Source organism: Nerophis ophidion, linkage group LG12 (genome assembly GCF_033978795.1).
Source record: "Nerophis ophidion isolate RoL-2023_Sa linkage group LG12, RoL_Noph_v1.0, whole genome shotgun sequence".
NCBI lineage: Eukaryota > Metazoa > Chordata > Actinopteri > Syngnathiformes > Syngnathidae > Nerophis > Nerophis ophidion.
Window position 1 is genome coordinate 29968038 of NC_084622.1, and position 23565 is coordinate 29991602.

General features: G+C 39.4%; 1 protein-coding gene across 4 annotated transcripts in view; it reads right to left on the minus strand.

The window, feature by feature from the left end:
* LOC133563282 (long-chain fatty acid transport protein 2-like) overlaps window positions 1-23565 on the minus strand; it is a 40628-nt gene that overhangs the window by 2318 nt on the left and 14745 nt on the right. Inside the window, exons 2-9 of one of the 4 annotated variants that reach the window (XM_061917334.1) lie at window positions 21119-21328; window positions 17928-18086; window positions 17720-17844; window positions 17469-17660; window positions 11595-11685; window positions 11301-11499; window positions 5894-5991; window positions 5694-5824 (exon numbers count right to left, since the gene is read on the minus strand). In XM_061917334.1, coding sequence (XP_061773318.1) covers window positions 5694-5824; window positions 5894-5991; window positions 11301-11499; window positions 11595-11685; window positions 17469-17660; window positions 17720-17844; window positions 17928-18086; window positions 21119-21328 — 1205 coding nt within the window. Of the gene's footprint in view, window positions 1-5693; window positions 5825-5893; window positions 5992-11300; window positions 11500-11594; window positions 11686-17468; window positions 17664-17719; window positions 17845-17904; window positions 18087-21118; window positions 21329-23565 lie in introns of all 4 variants that reach the window. The other 3 variants (XM_061917336.1, XM_061917335.1, XM_061917333.1) reach the window with 3 other exon arrangements.

Sequence of the window (23565 nt, forward strand, 5' to 3'; positions counted from 1 at the left end):
CGCTCCCTGTATGATCAGTGCCAGAGCTTGGTCCGCATCGCTGGCAGTAAGTCGGACACATTTCCAGTGAGGGTTGGACTCCGCCAAGGCTGTCCTTTGTCACCGATTCTGTTCATAACTTTTATGGACAGAATTTCTAGGCGCAGTCAAGGCGTTGAGGGGTTCCGGTTTGGTGGCCGCGGGATTAGGTCTCTGCTTTTTGCAGATGATGTGGTCCTGATGGCTTCATCTGGCCGGGATCTTCAGCTCTCACTGGATCGGTTCGCAGCCGAGTGTGAAGCGACTGGAATGAGAATCAGCACCTCCAAGTCCGAGTCCATGGTTCTCGCCCGGAAAAGGGTGGAATGCCATCTCCGGGTTGGGGAGGAGACCCTGCCCCAAGTGGAGGAGTTCAAGTACCTAGGAGTCTTGTTCACGAGTGGGGGAAGAGAGGATTGTGAGATCGACAGCGGTGCGGCGTCTTCAGTAATGCGGACGTACCGATCCGTTGTGGTGAAGAAGGAGCTGAGCCGGAAGGCAAAGCTCTCAATTTACCGGTCGATCTACGTTCCATCTTCACCTATGGTCATGACCGAAAGGGTAAGATCACGGGTACAAGCGGCCGAAATGAGTTTCCTCCGTCGGGTGGCGGGGCTCTCCCTTAGAGATAGGGTGAGAAGCTCTGTCATCCGGGAGGAACTCAAAGTAAAGCCGCTGCTCCTCCACATGGAGAGGAGCCAAATGAGGTGTCTCGGGCAACTGGTCAAGATGCCACCCGAGCGCCTCCCTAGAGAAGTGTTTAGGGCACGTCCAACCGGTAGGAGGCCACGGGGAAAACCCAGGACAAGTTGGGAAGACTATGTCTCCCGGCTGGCCTGGGAACGCCTCGGGATCCCCCAGGAAGAGCTAGACGAAGTGGCTGGGGAGAGGGAAGTCTGGGCTTCCCTGCTTAAGCTGCTGCCCCCGCGACCTGACCTCGGATAAGCGGAAGAAGATGGATGGATGTATGAAAAGTACCATGTCATATGACGAAGGTTTACGGCTGTTAAATGAGCTAAAACAGTAAAAGAAGTAAAGTAAGCATGCTAACAGTTAACGTGTCAATGACCAAGTTATATAACGCTACACCTGTGTAATTTGCCTAAACTGGTACATTAGCATGTGTCAAGTAGCAAGTTACTGTATGTCACTTTGAGATTTATGGCTTTAGAAAAAGCTAAAAAGAAAGTTAGCATGCTAACAGTTAACGTGTTAATGACCAAGTTATATGACTGCGTAATTTGGCTAAACAGGTAGCATGTGTCAAGTAGCAAGTTATCGTATATGACTGAGGTTTATGGCTGTAAAATTAGCATAAGAAATTAAACATGCTAACATTGGCATGTTAACAGTTAGCATGTGTCAAATACCAAATTATATGACTTAAGGTTTATGGCTGTAGATGTAGCTTAAAAAAATGTTGAGACTTAGACAAACTTTATTGATCCATCCCAAAAAGTGTGTTAACAGCAAGTTACAAGACTTTATGCCGCAAAATGAGCTAAAAAAAGTTAGCATGTGTAAAGTGGCAAGTTTAATGACTAAGGTTTATGGCTGTAAAATTAGCTAAACACTGTGTACATTCTAACACTAGTATGTGAACAGTTAGCATGTGTCAAGTAGCAGGTTTAATAACTAAGGTTTATGGCTGTAAAATTAGCTTTAAAATGTGTACATTCTCACAATAGAATGTTAAGAGTTAGCATGTGTCGATGACCAAGTTATATGACTCTAGGCCTGCATAATTTGCCTAAACAGGTAGCATGTGTCATGTAGCAAGTTACTGTATGTCACTTTGAGGTTTACGGCTTTAGAATAAGCTAAAAAGAAAGTTAGCATGCTAACAGTTAACGTGTCAATGACCAAGTCATATGACTGCGTAATTTGCCTAAACAGGTAGCATGTGTTAAGTAGCAAGTTACCGCATATGACTGAGGTTTATGGCTGTAAAATTAGCCTTAAAAAGGTCAACACGCTAACATTGGCAATTTATCAGTTAGCATGTGTCAAGGACCAAGTTTTATGAATCTGTGTATGCCTGCAAAAAGGGGCTAAAAAAAAGTTGCATATGTTATTGATTTACTGTATATCACTTTGAGGTTTACGGCTTTATAGAAGACTAAAAGAAAAAAAATTGTTAGCACGTGTCAAATACGAAATTATATGACTTAAACATTTTTTACATGCTAACAGTACGTTAGCAGTAGCAAGTAGCAAGTTATAAGACTGTGTAAGCAGCAAAGTAAGCTAAAAAAAAGTTAGCATGTGTCAAGTGGCAAGTTTAATGACTAAGGTTTATGGCTGTAAAATTAGTTAACATTTTTTACGTTCCAACACTAATTTGCTAACAGTTAGCATGTGTCAAGTAGCAGGTTTAATAACTAAGGTTTATGGCTGTAAAATTAGCTTTAAAATGTGTACATTCTCACAATAGTATGTTAGGAGTTAGCATGTGTCGATGACCAAGTTATATGACTCTAGGCCTGCATAATTTGCCTAAACAGGTAGCATGTGTCATGTAGCAAGTTACTGTATGTCACTTTGAGGTTTACGGCTTTAAGAATAAGCTAAAAAGAAAGTTAACATGCTAACAGTTAACGTGTCAATGACCAAGTCATATGACTGCGTAATTTGGCTAAACAGGTAGCATGTGTCAAGTAGCAAGTTACTGTATGTCACTTTGAGGTTTACGGCTTTAAGAATAAGCTAAAAAGAAAGTTAACATGCTAACAGTTAACGTGTCAATGACCAAGTCATATGACTGCGTAATTTGGCTAAACGGGTAGCATGTGTCATGTAGCAAGTTACTGTATGTCACTTTGAGGTTTACGGCTTTAGAATAAGCTAAAAAGAAAGTTAGCATGCTAACAGTTAACGTGTCAATGACCAAGTCATATGACTGCGTAATTTGCCTAAACAGGTAGCATGTGTCAAGTAGCAAGTTACCGCATATGACTGAGGTTTATGGCTGTAAAATTAGCCTAAAAAAGGTCAACACACTAACATTGGCAATTTATCAGTTAGCATGTGTCAAGGACCAAGTTTTATGACTCTGTGTATGCCTGCAAAAAGGGGCTAAAAAAAAAGTTAGCATATGTTACTGATTTAATGTATATTACTTTGAGGTTTACGGCTTTAAAGAAGACTAAAAGAAAAAAAATTGTTAGCACGTGTCAAATACCAAATTATATGACTTAAACATTTTTTACATGCTAACAGTACGTTAGCAGTACCAAGTAGCAAGTTATAAGACTGTGTAAGCAGCAAAATAAGCTAAAAAAAGTTAGCATGTGTCAAGTGGCAAGTTTAATGACTAAGGTTTATGGCTGTAAAATTAGTTAACATTTTTTACGTTCCAACACTAATTTGCTAACAGTTAGCATGTGTCAAGTAGCAGGTTTAATAACTAAGGTTTATGGCTGTAAAATTAGCTTTAAAATGTGTACATTCTCACAATAGTATGTTAAGAGTTAGCATGTGTCGATGACCAAGTTATATGACTCTAGGCCTGCATAATTTGCCTAAACAGGTAGCATGTGTCATGTAGCAAGTTACTGTATGTCACTTTGAGGTTTACGGCTTTAAGAATAAGCTAAAAAGAAAGTTAACATGCTAACAGTTAACGTGTCAATGACCAAGTCATATGACTGCGTATTTTGCTTAAACAGGTAGCATGTGTCAAGTAGCAAGTTACCGCATATGACTGAGGTTTATGGCTGTAAAATTTGCCTAAAAAAGGTCAACACGCTAACATTGGCAATTTATCAGTTAGCATGTGTCAAGGACCAAGTTTTATGACTCTGTGTATGCCTGCAAAAAGGGGCTAAAAAAAAAGTTAGCATATGTTACTGATTTAATGTATATTACTTTGAGGTTTACGGCTTTAAAGAAGACTAAAAGAAAAAAAATTGTTAGCACGTGTCAAATACCAAATTATATGACTTAAACATTTTTTACATGCTAACAGTACGTTAGCAGTACCAAGTAGCAAGTTATAAGACTGTGTAAGCAGCAAAATAAGCTAAAAAAAGTTAGCATGTGTCAAGTGGCAAGTTTAATGACTAAGGTTTATGGCTGTAAAATTAGTTAACATTTTTTACGTTCCAACACTAATTTGCTAACAGTTAGCATGTGTCAAGTAGCAGGTTTAATAACTAAGGTTTATGGCTGTAAAATTAGCTTTAAAATGTGTACATTCTCACAATAGTATGTTAAGAGTTAGCATGTGTCGATGACCAAGTTATATGACTCTAGGCCTGCATAATTTGCCTAAACAGGTAGCATGTGTCATGTAGCAAGTTACTGTATGTCACTTTGAGGTTTACGGCTTTAAGAATAAGCTAAAAAGAAAGTTAACATGCTAACAGTTAACGTGTCAATGACCAAGTCATATGACTGCGTATTTTGCTTAAACAGGTAGCATGTGTCAAGTAGCAAGTTACCACATATGACTGAGGTTTATGGCTGTAAAATTAGCCTAAAAAAGGTCAACACGCTAACATTGGCAATTTATCAGTTAGCATGTGTCAAGGACCAAGTTTTATGACTCTGTGTATGCTTGAAAAAAGGGGCTAAAAAAAAAAGTTAGCATATGTTACTGATTTACTGTATATCACTTTGAGGTTTACGGCTTTAAAGAAGACTAAAAGAAAAAAAATTGTTAGCATGTGTTAAATACTAAATTATATGACTTAAACATTTTTTACATGCTAACAGTACGTTAGCAGTAGCAAGTAGCAAGTTATAAGACTGTGTAAGCAGCAAAATAAGCTAAAAAAAAGTTAAGTGGCAAGTTTAATGACTAAGGTTTATGGCTGTAAAATTAGTTAACATTTTTTACGTTCCAACACTAATTTGCTAACAGTTAGCATGTGTCAAGTAGCAGGTTTAATAACTAAGGTTTATGGCTGTAAAATTAGCTTTAAAATGTGTACATTCTCACAATAGTATGTTAAGAGTTAGCATGTGTCGATGACCAAGTTATATGACTCTAGGCCTGCATAATTTGCCTAAACAGGTAGCATGTGTCATGTAGCAAGTTACTGTATGTCACTTTGAGGTTTACGGCTTTAAGAATAAGCTAAAAAGAAAGTTAACATGCTAACAGTTAACGTGTCAATGACCAAGTCATATGACTGCGTAATTTGGCTAAACAGGTAGCATGTGTCGAGTAGCGAGTTACCACATATGACTGAGGTTTATGGCTGTAAAATTAGCCTAAAAAAGGTCAACACGCTAACATTGGCAATTTATCAGTTAGCATGTGTCAAGGACCAAGTTTTATGACTCTGTGTATGCCTGCAAAACGGGGCTAAAAAAAAAAGTTAGCATATGTTACTGATTTACTGTATATCACTTTGAGGTTTACGGCTTTAAAGAAGACTAAAAGAAAAAAAATTGTTAGCATGTGTTAAATACTAAATTATATGACTTAAACATTTTTTACATGCTAACAGTACGTTAGCAGTAGCAAGTAGCAAGTTATAAGACTGTGTAAGCAGCAAAATAAGCTAAAAAAAAAGTTAAGTGGCAAGTTTAATCACTAAGGTTTATGGCTGTAAAATTTGTTAAAATTTTTTACGTTCCAACACTAATTTGTTAACAGTTAGCATGTGTCAAGTAGCAAGTTATAAGAGCGAGGTTGTAAAAGGAAGTAAAAAAGGCATGAGTGTTACCTGGATCCTGATAAAGCGTGGGCGTGCGTAACTGGGCAGGTAGGTGTGGAGCACCTTGTAGGCGTCGTCACAGTCAAAGTCCCGGCCTTCTTTCAGAGTGACCGCGGCCATGCCCACCCGGCCCTCGTTCCCTATCACATGATTGCAGTCAGACAGGAAATGAACGCGACTACGACGGCGCCGTCTTTTCATGCTCCTACCTTCCACTCTAACGCCGTAGACGTTTGCCTCTTGAATGCAAGGAGCCATGGTGAGGACGTCTGCCACTTCTGAAGTGGCCACGTTCTCTCCCTTCCATCTATTGGGGGTCACATGACAGGAAGTGTTTTGGATTAATAGATAAAACCCAGCTCGTTAACATATATGTTTTTTATCATCAAAGCACAACAAGTTTAAAATAGCATCTCAAAGAAACATCATGGAGTGCTTGTTTTCAATTTTAGAGGCTTTACTGTATTTTATTTTTAATACAGATAAATAATTGTTTACACGTAAAAAAATTCCCGACTTTTGAAACTTGGAAAAAATCCCGACTTTTTGACTCTTAAAAAAAATCCAGACTTTTTGACTCTTAAAAAAAATCCCGACTTTTTGACACTTGGAAAAAATCCCGACTTTTTGACACTTGTAGAAAAATCACGACTTTTTGACACTTGGAAAAAAATCCCGATTTTTCGACACTTGGAAAAAATCCCGACTTTTGACACTTGGAAAAAAATCCCGACTTTTCGACAGTTGGAAAAAAAATCTGACTTTTTCACACTTGGAAAAAATTGCAACTTTTTCACACTTGGAAAAAATTGCTACTTTTTCACACAGAAAAAATGCTGACTTTTTGACAGAAAATATCACAGCTTTTTGACACTTGGGGAAAAAATCTGACTTATTCACACTTGGAAAAAAATCGCAACTTTTTGACGCTTGGAAAAAGTTCAGACTTTTTGACACTTGGAAAAAATCCCGACTTTTCGACACTTGGAAAAAATCCCGACTTTTGACACTTGGAAAAAAATCCCGACTTTTCGACAGTTGGAAAAAAAATCTGACTTTTTCACACTTGGAAAAAATTGCAACTTTTTCACACTTGGAAAAAATTGCAACTTTTTCACACTTGGAAAAAATTGCTACTTTTTCACACTTTGAAAAAATGCTGACTTTTTGACAGAAAATATCACAGCTTTTTGACACTTGGGGAAAAAATCTGATTTATTCACACTTGGAAAAAAATCGCAACTTTTTGACGCTTGGAAAAAGTTCAGATTTTTTGAGCCTTGGACAAAATCCCGATTTTTTGACACTTGGACAAAATCCCGACTTTTTGATATGTAGAAATAATCCCGACTTTTAGACACGTAGAAAAAAATTCTGACATTTAGACACAGAACAAATTCAAACTTTTTGACCTTTAGAAAAAATTCTGACTTTTTGACACTTAGCAAAAATTTAGACTTTTGACACTTGGAAAAAATCCAGACTTTTTGACACTTGGAAAAAAATTTCAGACTTTTTCACATTTGAAAAAAAAATTATACTTTTTCACACTTGGAAAAAATCGCAACCTTTGCACACTTGGAAAAAATTTCAAGTTTTTCACACTTGGAAAAAATCGTAACTTTTCGACACATGGAAAAAATAGCAACTTTTTCACACTTAGAAAAAATGCTGACTTTTTTGACAGAAAACATCACAGCTTTTTGACACTTAAGGAAAAAAATCTGACTTATTCACACTTGGAAAAAAATCGGAACTTTTTGACGCTTGGAAAAAATCCAGCCTTTTTGAGACTTGGACCAAATCCCGACTTTTTGACACTTGGACAAAATCCCGACTTTTAGACTCGTAGAAAAAAAATCTGACATTTTGACACATAGAAACAACTCAAACTTTTTAACACTTGGAAAAAAATCTGACTTTTTGACCCTTAGAAAAAATTCAGACTTTTTTACATTTAGAAAAAATTCAGACTTTTTGACACTTAGCAATAATTCCGACTTTTGACACTTAAAAAAAAATCCAGACTTTTTGACACTTGGAAAAAATCCTAACTTTTTGACAAAAAACATCCCGACTTTTTGACACTTACAAAAAGTCCCGACTTTTGAAAGAAAACATTACAAGTTTTTGACAGAAAACATCACAATTTTTAGACACTTGGAAAAAAATCCAGATTTTTGACACCTAGAAAAAAATCCAGACTTTTTGACACTCACGAAAAAATCCAGACTTTTTGACACAGCAAAATTCCTGCATTTGTGACACTTAGAGAAAATCCCAACTGTTACAGCCTGAGGGAAGAAGGTTCTGTAACAGCTTCTTCCCACAGGCCATAAGACTCTTGAACGCATCGTATTAATCCCCTCAATTCCGCCCAAAAATGGATGAACTTGCTGGAATATAAAGACAATATAACATACATCCATAAACCTGGATGCATATGCAAAAGTGCAAATATTTATCTGTACAGTAATCTACTTATTTATATCTGCACTTTATTGCTCTTTTATCCTGCACTACCATGAGCTAATGCGATGAAATTGCGTTCTTATCTGTACTGTAAAGTTCAAATTTGAATGACAATAAACAGAAGTCTAAGTCTAATAACCTTCACCACTGCAAACGACTTGAGACTAAATCAACAGCGCCTCTGCTGGCTGCAGCAAAATAGTGCACTCTATTAACTTCAACTGTGGTTAAAATGTTGCCTGTCTATCTGTGTTGGCCCCGCCATGTGGTGGCGACTTGTTCAGGGTGTGTCCCGCCTTCCGCCCGACTGCAGCTGGGATAGCCCACCCCACCTCTCGCGACCCCGAAAGGGACAAACGGTAGAAAATAGATGAGTAGATGTGGTTAGTTGTGAATTAATTGATAAAACTCTTAACTTTGTGTGCTTTTAAATGCACCTTCAGATACAGTGTGCACTACCTCACTAAAATATCCTATCAACAGGGATGTTCTAGTCAGGGTTTTTTGATGCCGATTCCGATATGATCATCCATAAAAAAAGAGATCAGCTGATATTGATACCGATCACAAGTTTAACTGTAAATGTTTACATGTATTTGTGGTTACCAACAATTTCACAATATTGTCTTTAAATATGTAAAATTGTTTCAGCAAAAACTAATTAAATAATACACAATATGTAAACAAAAGTACCAACTACTATCTAATACTCTAAGAAATGCTTTGGGTTTCGACCTCAAAGTCTTCCTGTGTCCCAAGGAATTACTTTCTGAATTTGTAAACAATAACAAAAAAAAAAAGGATTTTGAGAAACTTTCCGCTGGAATACAGCTAAGATAGGCTTTTCAACTCATATTCAGTTGAATGCACTACAAAGACAAGATAGTTGATGTTCAAACTCATAAACTTTTTTTTTGTTGCAAATAATAATTAACTTAGAATTTCATGGCTGCAACTTGTGCCAAAGTAGTTGGGAAAGGGCATGTTCACCACTGTGTTACATCACCTTTTCTTTTAACAACACTCAATAAACGTTTGGGAACTGAGGAAACTAACTGTTGAAGCTTTGAAAGTGGAATTCTTTACGATTCTTGTTTTATATAGAGCTTCAGTCGTTCAACAGTTCGGGGTCTCCAATGTCGTATTTTTACGCTTCATAATGCGCCACACATTTTCGATGGGAGACAAGTCTGGACAGCAGGCGGGCCAGGAAAGTACCCGCACTCTTTTACTATGAAACCACGCTGTTGTAACACGTGGCTTGGCATTGTCCAGCTAAAATAAGCAGGGGCGTCCATGATAACGTTGCTTGGCTGACAACATATGTTGCTCCAAAACCTGTATGGACCATTCAGCATTAATGGTGACTTCACAGATGTGTAAGTTACCCATGCCTTGGGCACTAATACACCCCCATACCATCACAGATGCTGGCTTTCGAACTTTGCGCCTATAAAAATCTGGATGGTTATTTTCCTCTTTGTTCCGGAGGACACCACGTCCACAGTTTCCAAATATAATTGGAAATGTGGACTTGTCAGACCACAGAACACTTTTCCACTTTGCATCAGTCCATCATAGATGAACTCGGGCCCAGCGAAGCCAGCCGCGTTCCTAGGTGTTGTTGATAAATGGGTTTGCTTTGCATAGTAGTTTTAACTTGCACTTACAGATGTAGCGACCACCTGTAGTTACTGACAGTGGTTTTATGAAGTGTTCCTGAGCCCATGTGGTGATATCCTTTACACACTGATGTCGGTTTTTGCTGCAGCACCACCTGAGGGATCAAAGGTCCGTAATATCATCGCTTACGTGCAATGATTTTTCCAGATTCTCTGAACCTTTTGATGATTTTACAGACCGTAGATGGTAAAAACCCTAAATTCCTTGCAATAGCTCGTTGAGAAATGTTGTTCTAAAACTGTTCGACAATTTGCTTACAAATCGGTGACCCTCACTCCATCCTTGTTTGTGAATTACTGAGCATTTCATGGAAGCTGCTTTTATACCCAATCATGGCACCCACCTGTTCCCAATTAGCCTGCACACCTGTGGGATGTTCCATGTAAGTGTTCGATGAGCATTCCTCAACTTTATCAGTATTTATTGCCACCTTTCCCAACTTCTTTGTCATGTGTTGCTGGCATCAAATTCTAAAGTTAATGATTATTTGCAAACAAAAAAATGTTTATCAGTTTGAACATCAAATATGTTGTCTTTGTAGCATATTCAACTGAATATGGGTTGAAAAGGATTTGCAAATCATTGTATTCCGTTTATATTTACATCCAACACAATTTCCCAAACGGGGTTTGTAGTTGACCGCACGTCACTGCTGAATATCAACACCACCACTTTATAGGTGGATCCCTGCTTCTATGTGTCGTGTAACAACTGTGCCAACAGTTGTTCTTATATCTTCTCTCTGGATTAATCCAATTGTTCATTTCCTGTTAATATCTGCTTACTTTCTGCTGTTCCATCTACACTTGATAAACTTTCCTAAGGACTTATTTCTCATGTTTTTATAAGCGAGCTTAGCGGTTAGCATGCTCTTGGTGTGTAACATGTTTAGCCTCCTCCTCCACTGATAATATACTTGATAATGATGCTTAAGATACAATGGATGTGATTATTATCGGTGTGGCGCAGTGGGAGAGTGGCCGTGCGCAAACCGAGGGTCCCTGGTTCAAATCCCACCTAGTACCAACCTCGTCACGTCCGTTGTGTCCTGAGCAAGACGCTTCACCCTTGCTCCTGATGGGTGCTGGTTGGCGCCTTGCATGGCAGCTCCCTCCATCAGTGTGTGAATGTGTGTGTGAATGGGTAAATGTGGAAGTAGTGTCAAAGCGCTTTGAGTACCTTGAAGGTAGAAAAGCGCTATACAAGTACAACCCATTATTAGCTTGGCTCCGCCCTGTTTTTTAAGCTGCTAGCCACTTGTCAGCCGATGAAAGAAATGAAAAGGGGCCGGACAGTCGTGATTGGCATAAATCAGCAATGCCGATCTTGTACTTTTTCACAAAACTCAGCTGACTCAGCACATCCCTACTATATTAATACTGTACAATTGCAGCTTTGCATCGTAGAGTATTGTCTTCTTCTAATCAATAACGCTACAAGTGAGGTTGTCAATCAACTCGCCTGAACGTGTCGCCGACTCGGTCTTGGAAATAGACAAAGTTGTCCTTGTCGAAGCGCATCAGGTCTCCCGTGTTGAAGTAGAGGTCGCCTTTTTTCATCACGTTGCGGAGCCTCTTCTTCTCAGTCTGCTGATCGTTGCCTGCGTAGCCCACGAAAGGTGACCTCTGCGTGACCTTTCCCGTCAGGAGGCCCGTCTCACCTGACACACACACAGCCAAGTGCAAACTTTATTCAGTCAAATAGAACATGCTACATACATTATGAAATAGCTAATAGACTATGAAATACTGTCACCTATGGCCGCCTTGATGCAAAGACCCTGTGAGTTTCTGACAGGCTCCTCCTTCTCGATGTCGAACTTGATCAACGTGTACGGGAAGATGAGCTAAAAAAAAAGTAATGTTGGTATGACATATTATTTCCTCCGTTATTGTCTTCTTTCTGTTGTGGTTAGGTATGCAAAGGAACAAAGTGGTTTTGCTGCAATATTATGTTTGTATCATAGTAAATTATAATTATATAGTGCTTAATCTCTCGAGGCCCAAAGTACTTTACATATTGAAACCCAGTATCTACATTTAAAGGCCTACTGAAACCCACAACTACCCACCACGCAGTCTGATAGTTTATATATCAATGATGAAATATTAACATTGCAACACATGCCAATACGGCCTTTTTAGTTGACTAAATTGCAATTTTAAATTTCCCGCAAAGTTTCCTGTTGAAAACGTCACGGAATGATGACGCGTGCACGTGATGTCACGGACTGTCAGGAAATATTAGCGCAGCACCATTTGCGGCTAAAAGTCGTCTCTTTTCATCGCGTAATTAAACAGTATTCTGGACATCTGTGTTGCTGAATCTTTTGTAATTTGTTCAATTAATATTGGAGAAGTCAAAGTAGAAAGATGGAGTTGGGAAGTTTTAGCCTTTAGCCACACAAACACACGGTGATTCCTTGTTTAAAATTCCCGGAGGTGAAGCTTTACTATGGACCAGAGCAATCAAGCAAACATGGATCCCGACCACTTGTCAACCGGCAGGTTTCGGTGAGAAAATTGTGTTAAAAAGTCGCCTCTTACCGGAGATCTCTGGAGTTTGCGCCGTCTTTGTATCTGCTGTCGACTTCCCTCAGACACTGGCCTCAAGACACCCGTGGACACACCCCTCCGACTATCAGGTACTATTTAATCTCACTAAAACACTAGCAACACAATAGAAAGAATAATCCTAGTAAATGTGTCTAAAAACATCTGAATCCGTCCCAATGCAATCGCCTTTTTTTTTTTTCTAGTCCTTCGCTATCAATATCATCATCCACGAATATTTCATCCTTGCTCAAATTAATGGGGAAATGGTCCTTTTCTCGGTCCAAATAGCTCTTGCTGCTGGAGGCTCCCATTATAAACAATGTGAGGACGTGAGGAGCCCTCACCCTTGTGACGTCATCGTCTGCGACTTCCTGTAAAGGTAAGGCTTTTTTATCAGCACCAAAAGTTGCAAACTTAATCGTGGCTGTTCTCTACTAAATCCTTTCAGCAAAAATATGGCAATATCGCAAAATGATCAAGTATGACACATAGAATGGACCTGCTATCCCCGTTTAAATAAAATCTAATTTCGGTAGGCCTTTAAACTAGTGTGGGTGGCACTGGGAGCACGGGTAAACTGTCATGGCCAAGGGCACGATGGCAGTGACTAGGATGGCGGAAGATTGAATTGAACCTGGAACCCTGACGTCACTGGCACAAGCTCTCTACCAACTGAGCCACGCCACCCCATAACGCTTTAAAGGAATGTTTTTCATCAAAATATCTCCCCAGTTTTTTTTCTTATACTGTCTTTTTTTCATAGTACAGATATTGTCTGCGTATTATTCCGTGGAAGTAACCAAACAAATAATTCCACTCAGTCTCTAAGCTCTATAGAACTTTTGTACGACTGCAAAATAAGGCACCGTGGGGCCAAAGAGAGTTGACAAGCACCAGCACATTGATAAAGAAAGTATGAGAAACGCCATGGAATTTAAGAAATAACTCGAAGGTGGCGTTTTGCTTCGGTTTTTGTACAATTTTGTTTTCATAAGTGCTGGTAAAAAGTTTAGTTTAAATGAGATTAATCACACTTTGCATTTTGATTAATTGCATTTAATCACAGTAAATAACTTCTGTGCATCATTTATATCAACTTTTATATATATATATATATATATACATATATATATATATACATATATATATATATATATATATATATACATATATATATATATATATATATATATATATATACATATATATATATATATATATATATATATATATACATATATATATATATATATATATATATATATATACATATATATATATATATATATATATATATATATATATATATATATATATATATATATATATATATACATACATATATATATATATATATATATATATATATATATATATATATATATATATATATATATATAAAAATATGTACAGCATACTTGCCAACCCTCCCGGATTTTCTGGGAGACTCCCGAAATTCAGCGCCTCTCCTGAAAACCTTTTGGGACAAATATTCTGCGAAAAATCTCCCGGAATTCAGGCGGAACTCAGTGAGGACAGCCTGTTTTCACGTCCGCTTTCCAACAATATAAAGAGCATGTCTGACCAATGACGTTATAACTGTAGAATGATCGAGGGCGAGTTCTTGGTTTCTTATGTGGGTTTATTGTTAGGCAGTTTCACTAACGTCCTCCCAGCGCGGTAACAACACACAACAACAGCAGTCACGTTTTCGTCTACCGTAAAGCAGTTCGTCTGCCGTAAACAGCAATGTTGGGACACTCTTAAACAGGACAATACTGCCATTTACTGTACATGCATATGTGACAATAACATCTACGGCTTTTAGGGAGTGCAGTGCACAACTGCGCACACAACAAGGAGACGAAGATGGAAGATTCCAGACTCTAGTGCATTTGATGAAAGCACTTTTGTGCATGCCACACAGCAATGCATCATCAGAGAGGAAGTTCAGTATGATTAAAACAATAGTGACGGAGAATAGAACAAGGATGGACAATTCAACCCTTAACTCAACAATGAGTAGATGAGTGTTGTGTGTGTATATATGTAAATAAATGAACACTGAAATTCAAGTGTATATATATATATATATATATATATATATATATATATATATATATATGTGTGTGATTAAATATATATAATTAAATATATATATATATATATATATGAAATACTTGACTTGGTGATTTATAGCTGTAAATATTCTCCTCCCCTCTTAACCACGCCCCCACCCCCACCTCCCGAAATCGGAGTTCTCAAGGTTGCAAAGAATTAAGGGATTTCACCATCTGCAGTCTGTAATATCATTAACATTTTCAGAGGATCTGGAGAAATCACTGCACGTAACATTGAATGCCCGTGACCTTGTATCCCTCAGGCGGTACTGCATCAAAAATCGACATCAGTGTGTAAAGGATATCTCCACAAGGGCTCAGGAACACTTCAAAGAACCACTGTCAGTAACTACAGTTTGTTGCTACACCTGTAAGTGCAAGTTAAAACTGTACTATGAAAAGCCAAAGCCATTTATCAACAACACCCAGAAACGCAGCCGGCTTCGTTGGCCCCCAAAATCATCTAGGATTGATTGATACAAAGTGGAAAAGTGTTCTGTGGTCTGAGGATCCACATTTCAAATTGTTTTTGGAAACTGTGGACGTTGTGTCCCCCGGAACAACGGAAAGAACCAACCGCATTGTTATAGGTGCAAAGTTCAAAAGCCAGCATCTGTGTTGGTATGGAGGTGTAAAATTCCACAATAGAGACCCCGGACTGTTGAACAACTTAAGCAGTACATCAAGCAAGAATGGGAAAGAATTCGACCTGAAAGTTTCAAAAATTGGTCTGTTCAGTTCCCAAACGTTTACTGAGTGTTGTTAAAAGGAAAGGCCATGTAACTCAGTGGTAAAAATTCCCCCTGTGCCAACTTTTTTGCAGTGTGTTGCTGCCATTAAAGGCCTACTGAAATGATATTTTCTTATTCAAACGGGGATAGCAGGTCCATTCTATGTGTCATACTTGATCATTTCGCGAAATTGCCATATTTTTGCAGAAAGGATTTAGTAGAGAACATCCACGATAAAGTTTGCAACTTTTGGTCGCCAATAAAAAAGCCTTGCCTGTACCAGAAGTAGCAGACGATGTGCGCGTGACGGCACTGGTTGTGGAGTTCCTCACATCCGCACATTGTTTACAATCATGGCCACCAGCAGCGAGAGCGATTCGGACCGACAAAGTGACGATTTCCCCATTAATTTGAGCGAGGATGAAAGATTTGTGGATGAGGAAAGTGAGAGAGAAAGACTAGAAAAAAAAGAAATAGACGGCAGAGCGATTCAGATGTTAATAGACACATTTACTAGGATAATTCTGGAAAATCCCTTATCTGCTTATTGTGTTACTAGTGTTTTAGTGAGATTATTTGGTCGTACCTGTACAATCTTAAAGTCGGAGGGGTGTGGCTACGGGTGTGGTGACCGCCAGTGTTTACGAGGGAAGCCACGTTTCTCAACGAGGCGAAGGCAGCCGATGCTTCCTCCACGGTGGCAGCAACCGTCGGGGGAGGAGGCTTAGAGAGTCCGCAGCAGCCTCTTTGACAGGTGCAGGAGGAACGACGCAACTCTCCGCTCATGTCTACCACCATTACCACCATTTTCTCACCGAAACCTGCCGGTTGACATGTGGTAAGGAACCATGTCGCTTGACCGCTCTGTTCCATATTAAAGCTTCACTGTCATCATTCAGGAATGTAAACAAGGAAAAAAGGATACATTGCTTCCCACCTACATCTTTCTTCTTTGATGTCTCCATTATTAATTGAACACATTGCAAAAGATTCAGCAACACAGATGTTCATAATACTGTGGAATTATGCGATGAAAAGAGACGACTTATAGCTGTGAACGGTGCTGGACCAAGATGTCCTCTAAAATGCGTGACGTCACTCGCACGCGTCATCATACCGCAACGTTTTGGCATGATACTTCCGCACGAAATATAAAATTGCAATTTAGTAAACTAAACCGGCCGTATTGACATGTGTTGCAATGTTAATATTTCATCATTGATATATAAACCATCAGACTGTGTGGTTGGTAGTAGTGGGTTTCAGAAGGCCTTTAAAGTCTAAGTTAATGATTATTTGCTAAAAAAAATAAGTTTCTCAGTTTGAACATTAAATATCTTGTCTTTGCAGTCTATTCATTGTGGTTTTGTATTTTGTACATTGATTCTTAACAGCGCTGGATCGGTTCGCAGCCGAGTGTGAAGCGACCGGAATGAGAATCGGCACCTCCAAGTCCGAGTCCATGGTTCTCGCCCGGAAAAGGGTGGAGTGCCATCCCCGGGTTGGGGAGGAGACCCTGCCCCAAGTGGAGGAGTTCAAGTACCTAGGAGTCTTGTTCACGAGTGAGGGAAGAGTGGATCGTGAGATCGACAGGCGGATCGGTGCGGCGTCTTCAGTAATGCGGACGTTGTACCGATCCGTTGTGGTGAAGAAGGAGCTGAGCCGGAAGGCAAAGCTCTCAATTTACCGGTCGATCTACGTTCCCATCCTCACCTATGGTCATGAGCTTTGGGTCAGGACCGAAAGGATAAGATCACGGGTACAAGCGGCCGAAATGAGTTTCCTCCGCCGTGTGGCGGGTCTCTCCCTTAGAGATAGGGTGAGAAGCTCTGCCATCCGGGAGGAACTCAAAGTAAAGCCGCTGCTCCTTCACATCGAGAGGAGACAGATGAGGTGGTTCGGGCATCTGGTCAGGATGCCACCCGAACGCCTCCCTAGGGAGGTGTTTAGGGCACGTCCAACCAATAGGAGGCCACGGGGAAGACCCAGGACATGTTGGGAAGACTATGTCTCCCGGCTGGCCTGGGAACGCCTCGGGATCCCCCGGGAAGAGCTAGACGAAGTGGCTGGGGAGAGGGAAGTCTGGGTTTCCCTGCTTAGGCTGTTGCCCCCGCGACCCGACCTCGGATAAGCGGAAGATGATGGATGGATGGATGGATTCTTAACAGAAAATATATTTTTGAAAATGATGAATCAATTTAGAATAAATAAGATTTTACGTACGCTGTGTAAAAAATTCATCCTCCCCACAGCGCCGACTTTGGAAGTGTAGTTAATGAATCCGATGTTCCCCTCGGTGGCAGCATACAGCTCCTTCACTTTAATGTCGCCGAAGCGCCGCAGAAACTCGGACCAGATGTCTTTGCGGACGCCGTTGCCGATGGCGATCCTCACTTTGTGGTCCCTGTCGTCGTCCTTCTACAGGAGACGGACAATCAGTGCCATCTTCCTCATCAGGCGATAAAGACGCTGACCTGTGGCGAGTTGCAGAGGTAGCGCATGGTTTCTCCGATGTACTGCATCACTGTCACGTTGTGCTCCCTGCAGTCGTCCCAGAACTGAGAGGCAGAGAACTTTCTCTTCAAAACCACCGTTATACCTGCGGCCGACATCACTTCTTTTTTAAATAATTTTTTTTTTTTTAAAAAAGGCCTCGTCCCGATTTGGCAACAAGGACGCTACCTCTCTGAATGGCGCCCGCTAGTCCGATGAGAAAGCCCGAGCTGTGGTAGAGAGGCAGGTTGATGTAGATGACGTCATCGCTGGTGATGCCGCACGTCGCTTGGATGAAGGACGCCGCCCACATGCGCTCATGGGTGACCACCGCCGCTTTGGGCAAACCTTTGAAGGACAGAAGATGAATGTCTCTACACGACTTTGAAATATTGCTTTAACCATCAATCTTTCATGTCAGTACAATCTTCAGTCAATAAAGCTCCTCAACCTGCATTATAACCAAGCCATAGCGAGGTTGTTATTGTAAGAGTTAACACAAAAGAACTAATTCTCGCTTTTATCACACTGCTTTTCCAACCACTAGCGAGCTATTAGCTAATACCGTATTTTCTGACCATAGGGCGCATCGGATTATAAGGCGCACTGCAGATGAATGATCTATTGTTGAGCTTTTTTCATATATTAGGCGCACCTAATTATAAAGGGGTCATATTATTATTATTTTTTTTTTTAATTGAAAGCACTTCCTTGTGGTCTACATAACATGTAATGGAGGTTCTTTGGTCAAAATGTTGCAAAGATTATGTTTTACAGATCATCTTTGTCTTCTCCCCGCCATCTTAGTTGTAGCGGTGTAGCGTGCAAGGACGGGGGTGGAAGAAGTGTCAAAAGATGGAGCTAACTGTTATAATGACATTCTGACTTTACTGCAATCAATAACGCAGCAGCATCTCCTCAACCGGCAAAAACAACGCCGGAAATGTGTCCCGTGAAAAACTGTCCTACCAGAACGCTCTAATAACTAAAGGTCCTCGGGTGAATAATGTAACTCACTACATCGGTATGTTTTACCACTTTCATGGCGAGTTTACTGACAGATATAAGAAAGAACTTTACACTACTTTATATTAGAAATGGCAACAGCGGAGAAAGAATGTCTCATAACAAGAAGATAGAGAAAAAGAAAAAACTGTTCAACTCGCCGACGCGTGCAAATTTTCAGGACTTATGCAGATGCCAAATACAGATCAGCAGGTACCAGAAGGTAAGAAAAGTTGCTTTTGCATAATAATGCGAAACAAAACACCAGATAATATGTCTTACCTTATACACGCACCATAGTAATACTCCTATGTTGAAGCACAGTACAATCCATCAAGCTGTGTGGCTTCATAGCTTACCAAAGTCATACTAAAACATTTTGATGGATTTTTGAGCGCCGTGTGTAATGTTGTATATTTTCAGTGGAACATATAACATTTTGGTGCCGTTTACTTGAGATTATATATATATATATATATATATATATATATATATATATATATATATATATATATATATATATATATATATATATATATATACATATATACACACAGTATATATGTGTGTGTGTGTGTGTGTTCATATATATATATATATATATATAAATATATATATATATATATATATATACATACACACTAGGGGTGTGGGAAAAAATCGATTCGAATACGAATCGAATCCGTTGTGCAATTCGGAATCGATTCTTTTTTTTTTTTTTTAATCAATCCAACAAACCACTACACAGCAATACCATAACAATGCAATCCAATTCCAAAACCAAACCTGACCCAGCAACACTCAGAACTGCAATAAACAGAGCATTTGAGAGGAGACACAAACACGACACAGAACAAACCAAAAGTAGTGAAACAAAAATAATATCAATATTAGTTATAATTTCAGCATAGCAGTGATTAAAAATCCCTCATTCACATGATCATTAGACATTTATAAAAAATAAATAACAATAGTGTCACAGTGGCTTACACTTGCATCGCATCTCATAAGCTTGACAACACACTGTGTCCAATGTTTTCACAAAGATTAAATAAGTCATATTTTTGGTTCGCTTAATAGTTAAAACAAATTTACATTATTGCAATGAGTTGACAAAACATTGTCCTTTACAATTATAAAAGCTTTTTTTTTTTTAAATCTATTACTCTGCTTGCACGTCAGCAGACTGGGGTAGATCCTGCTGAAATCCTATGTATTGAATGAATAAAGAATCGTTTTGAATCGGAAAAATATCGTTTTTGAATCGAGAATCGAATCGAATCGAAAAAAATCGCGATAGTATCGAATCGTGACACCAAGAATCCATATTGAATCGAATCGCAGCTCTAATATATATACATATATATATATATATATATATATATATATATATATATGTGTGTATGTATATATATATACGTATATATATATATATATACATATATATACATATACAGTATATACATATATATATATACACACACACATATATATATACACATATATGTATATATATATATACATATACACATATATATATACATATACACATATATATATACACACATATATATATATATATATATATATATATATATATATATAAAATTTACAATGTAAATAATCATGAAAATAAAGAAAACTCATTGAAATGGGAGGGTGTGCCTGTAGTATATATATATATATATATATACATACATACACATATATATACACATATATATATATATATATATATATATATATATATATGTATATATATATTTGTATATATATATATATATATATATATATATACAAACACATTGAATTTCAATGATCGCAATCGATCTGTTGCAGTATTCATCAAGTCTCTGTACTCCCAGCACAGAAGCTATAGTCACTGATGTCGCTTCTAACACATCAGGGTTGCCAGATAGTGAAAAAACCTCCTTCAAGCATGGACAAAGCTTGGTTTTTGTCACTAAAAGGGGCTCTTTATGTCATTGAATGACATGCAGATTGTTATGTTTTCGCAGCGGGTGTTGTTGATCTGCCCCACAAGATGATGCAGAAACAGTGTTGAATGGAAAAAAACAAAAACAATGTTGCAAGGAAGTATAAAGCACAATGATCCAGCCTAGTTCAGAAAACAGGGCTGGCGTAAAAAGCATCCTGATTGGCAAACAGGGACAGGTGTGTTCTGACTGCACAATCACGTATTCTGACTGCACAATCACGGACAGAAGTACTGGCAAGAAAGAAACAAACAGGAAGTGGAACAAAAATAAAAGCGAAAATAAAACAAAATACCACAAAGTAATAATGATTGTCATGAAAGATATGAATAATAGCAGAAAATCCTCTTGTCTGATGAGATTATTGGAGGTCCTTACCTGTGGTTCCTGACGTGTAGATGTAAAGAGCAGTGCTCCTGATCTTCACGTTGGCTCGCAGGTCCTTGGACAAAGGCTGGTCTGAGGCCCTGGAGATTTTATCGGTCAAAACTTGGACTCCGTCGATGTGTCGCGTCTCCGACAGGAAGTACACGCTGACCCCCTGCTCTCTCAGTGCAGGTAGGATTTCCTCCACCGCGTCCTGGAGCTCTGCAAACACATGCATGCAAGTTCTCAAGTTGGGAAATCCTGCACGTGTGGACCACCTGTGTCGAGTTGCCTGAAGTCCCACCCTGACACGAGCGCACGGCGAGGCCCTTCAAGCTTAAGAAATGTCTACTTTTCAAAATAGTCACTTCCTATTATGCTTGTTGTCATGGCCCGCATACTGCTCTTTTCAATACATCACTTTCTGACATGTAGGAGAGGAAATAAATAGCGAAATATACTGAAATATACATTAAATATAATGAACCAATTTATTGATTATTCTATTGATAAGTCTACACAAGCATTACTTTTATTTAGCTATGTTCTTTTCAGTGCAAGTTTACTGTGCAATTACATCATGGGACACACCAGCGTAACCACATACTGTACATTTGGTAATATGTTCTTTTTCTTTGAAGCTTTTCTAATATACCTTCACCTCATAATAACAAGTTAATTGTGTAGTAAAACCACAACCATTTTATAATCCTTAATAATTTGAGACTGTAAATCTGGTAATGAAACATTCAGCTCTGGTGCACTAATACACTCACTGTACACTTCATTAGGTACACCATGAACAATGGTCATTTTCACACTCTAATTTATTATATTCTATATACAATGTATTCCAATTACCCTTTGCTATTTATAACATAATCTACAAAATCCAAAACCAGTGAAGTTGGCACGTTGTGTAATTCGTAAATGAAAACAGAATACAATGATTTGCAAATCCTTTTCAACCTATATTAGTTTGAATAGACTGCAAAGACCAGATATTTAATGTTCAAACTGAGAAACTTGTTTTTTTCTTTGCAAATAGTCATTACTTGGAATTTAATGGCAGCAGCACATTGCAAAAAAGTTGGCAGAGAGGCTTTTTACCACTGTGTTACATGGCCTTTCCTTTTAACAACACTCAGTAAACGTTTGGGAACTGAGGAGACCAATTTTTGAAGCTTTTCAGGTGGATTTTTTTCCCATTCTTGCTTGATGTACAGCTTAAGTTGTTCAACAGTCCAGGGTGTCCCTTGTGGTATTTTTGAATTCATATTGCGCAACACATTTTCAATGGGAGACAAGTCTGGACTACAGGCAGGCCAGTCTAATACCCACACTCTTTTACAATGTAACATATGCAGAATGTGGTTTGGCATTGTCTTGCTGAAATAAGCAGGGGCGCCCATGATAACATTGCTTGGATGCCAACATATGTTGCTTCAAAACCTGTATGTACCTTTCAACATTATTGGTGCCTACACAGATGTGTAAGTTACCCATGCCTTGGGCACTAATACACCCCCATACTATCGCAGATGCCGGCTTTTGAACTTTGAGCATAGAAAAATCCGGATGGTTCATTTCCTGTCTATTCCGGAGGACAGAACGTCCACAGTTTCCAAAAACAATTTGAAATGTGAACTCGTCATACCACAGACACTTTTCCACTTTGCATCAATCCATCTTAGATGAGCTTGGGCCCAGGCAAGACAGCAGCGTTTCTGGGTGTTGTTGATAAATGGCTTTGGTTTTGCATAGTACAGTTTTAACTTGCACTTACAGATGTAGCGACGAACTGTAGTTACTGACAGTGGTTTTCTGAAGTGTTCCTGAGCCCCTCCTCTCTGAGCTGCAACCTTATTGTGGTAGAGGAGTTTGCGTGTCCCAATGATCCTAGGAGCTATGTTGTCCGGGGGCATAAAGCCCCCTGGTAGGGTCTCACAAGGCAAACAGGTTCTAGGTGAGGGATCAGACAAAGAGCAACTCGAAGGCCTTTATGAAGAAGAAAAAGCATGGACCCAGATTTCCCTCGCCCGGACGCGGGTCACCGGGGCCCCCCTCTGGAGCCAGGCCCAGAGGTGGGGCACGATGGCGAGCGCCTGGTGGCCGGGGCTGTTCCCATCGAGCCCGGCCGGGCACAGCCCGAAGAGGCAACGTGGGTCACCCCTCCAATGGGCTCACCACCCATAGCAGGGGCCAAAGAGGTCGGGTGCAATGTGAGCTGGGCGGCAGCCGAAGGCAGGGCACTTGGCGGTCCGATCCTCGGCTACAGAAGCTAGCTCTTGGGACGTGGAACGTCACGTCACTGGGGGGGAAAAAGCCTGAGCTAGTGCGCCAAGTCGAGAAATTCCGGCTGGATATAGTCTGACTCACTTCGACGCACAGCAAGGGCTCTGGAACCACTTCTCTCGAGAGGGATTGGACCCTCTTCCACTCTGGCGTTGCCGGCAGTG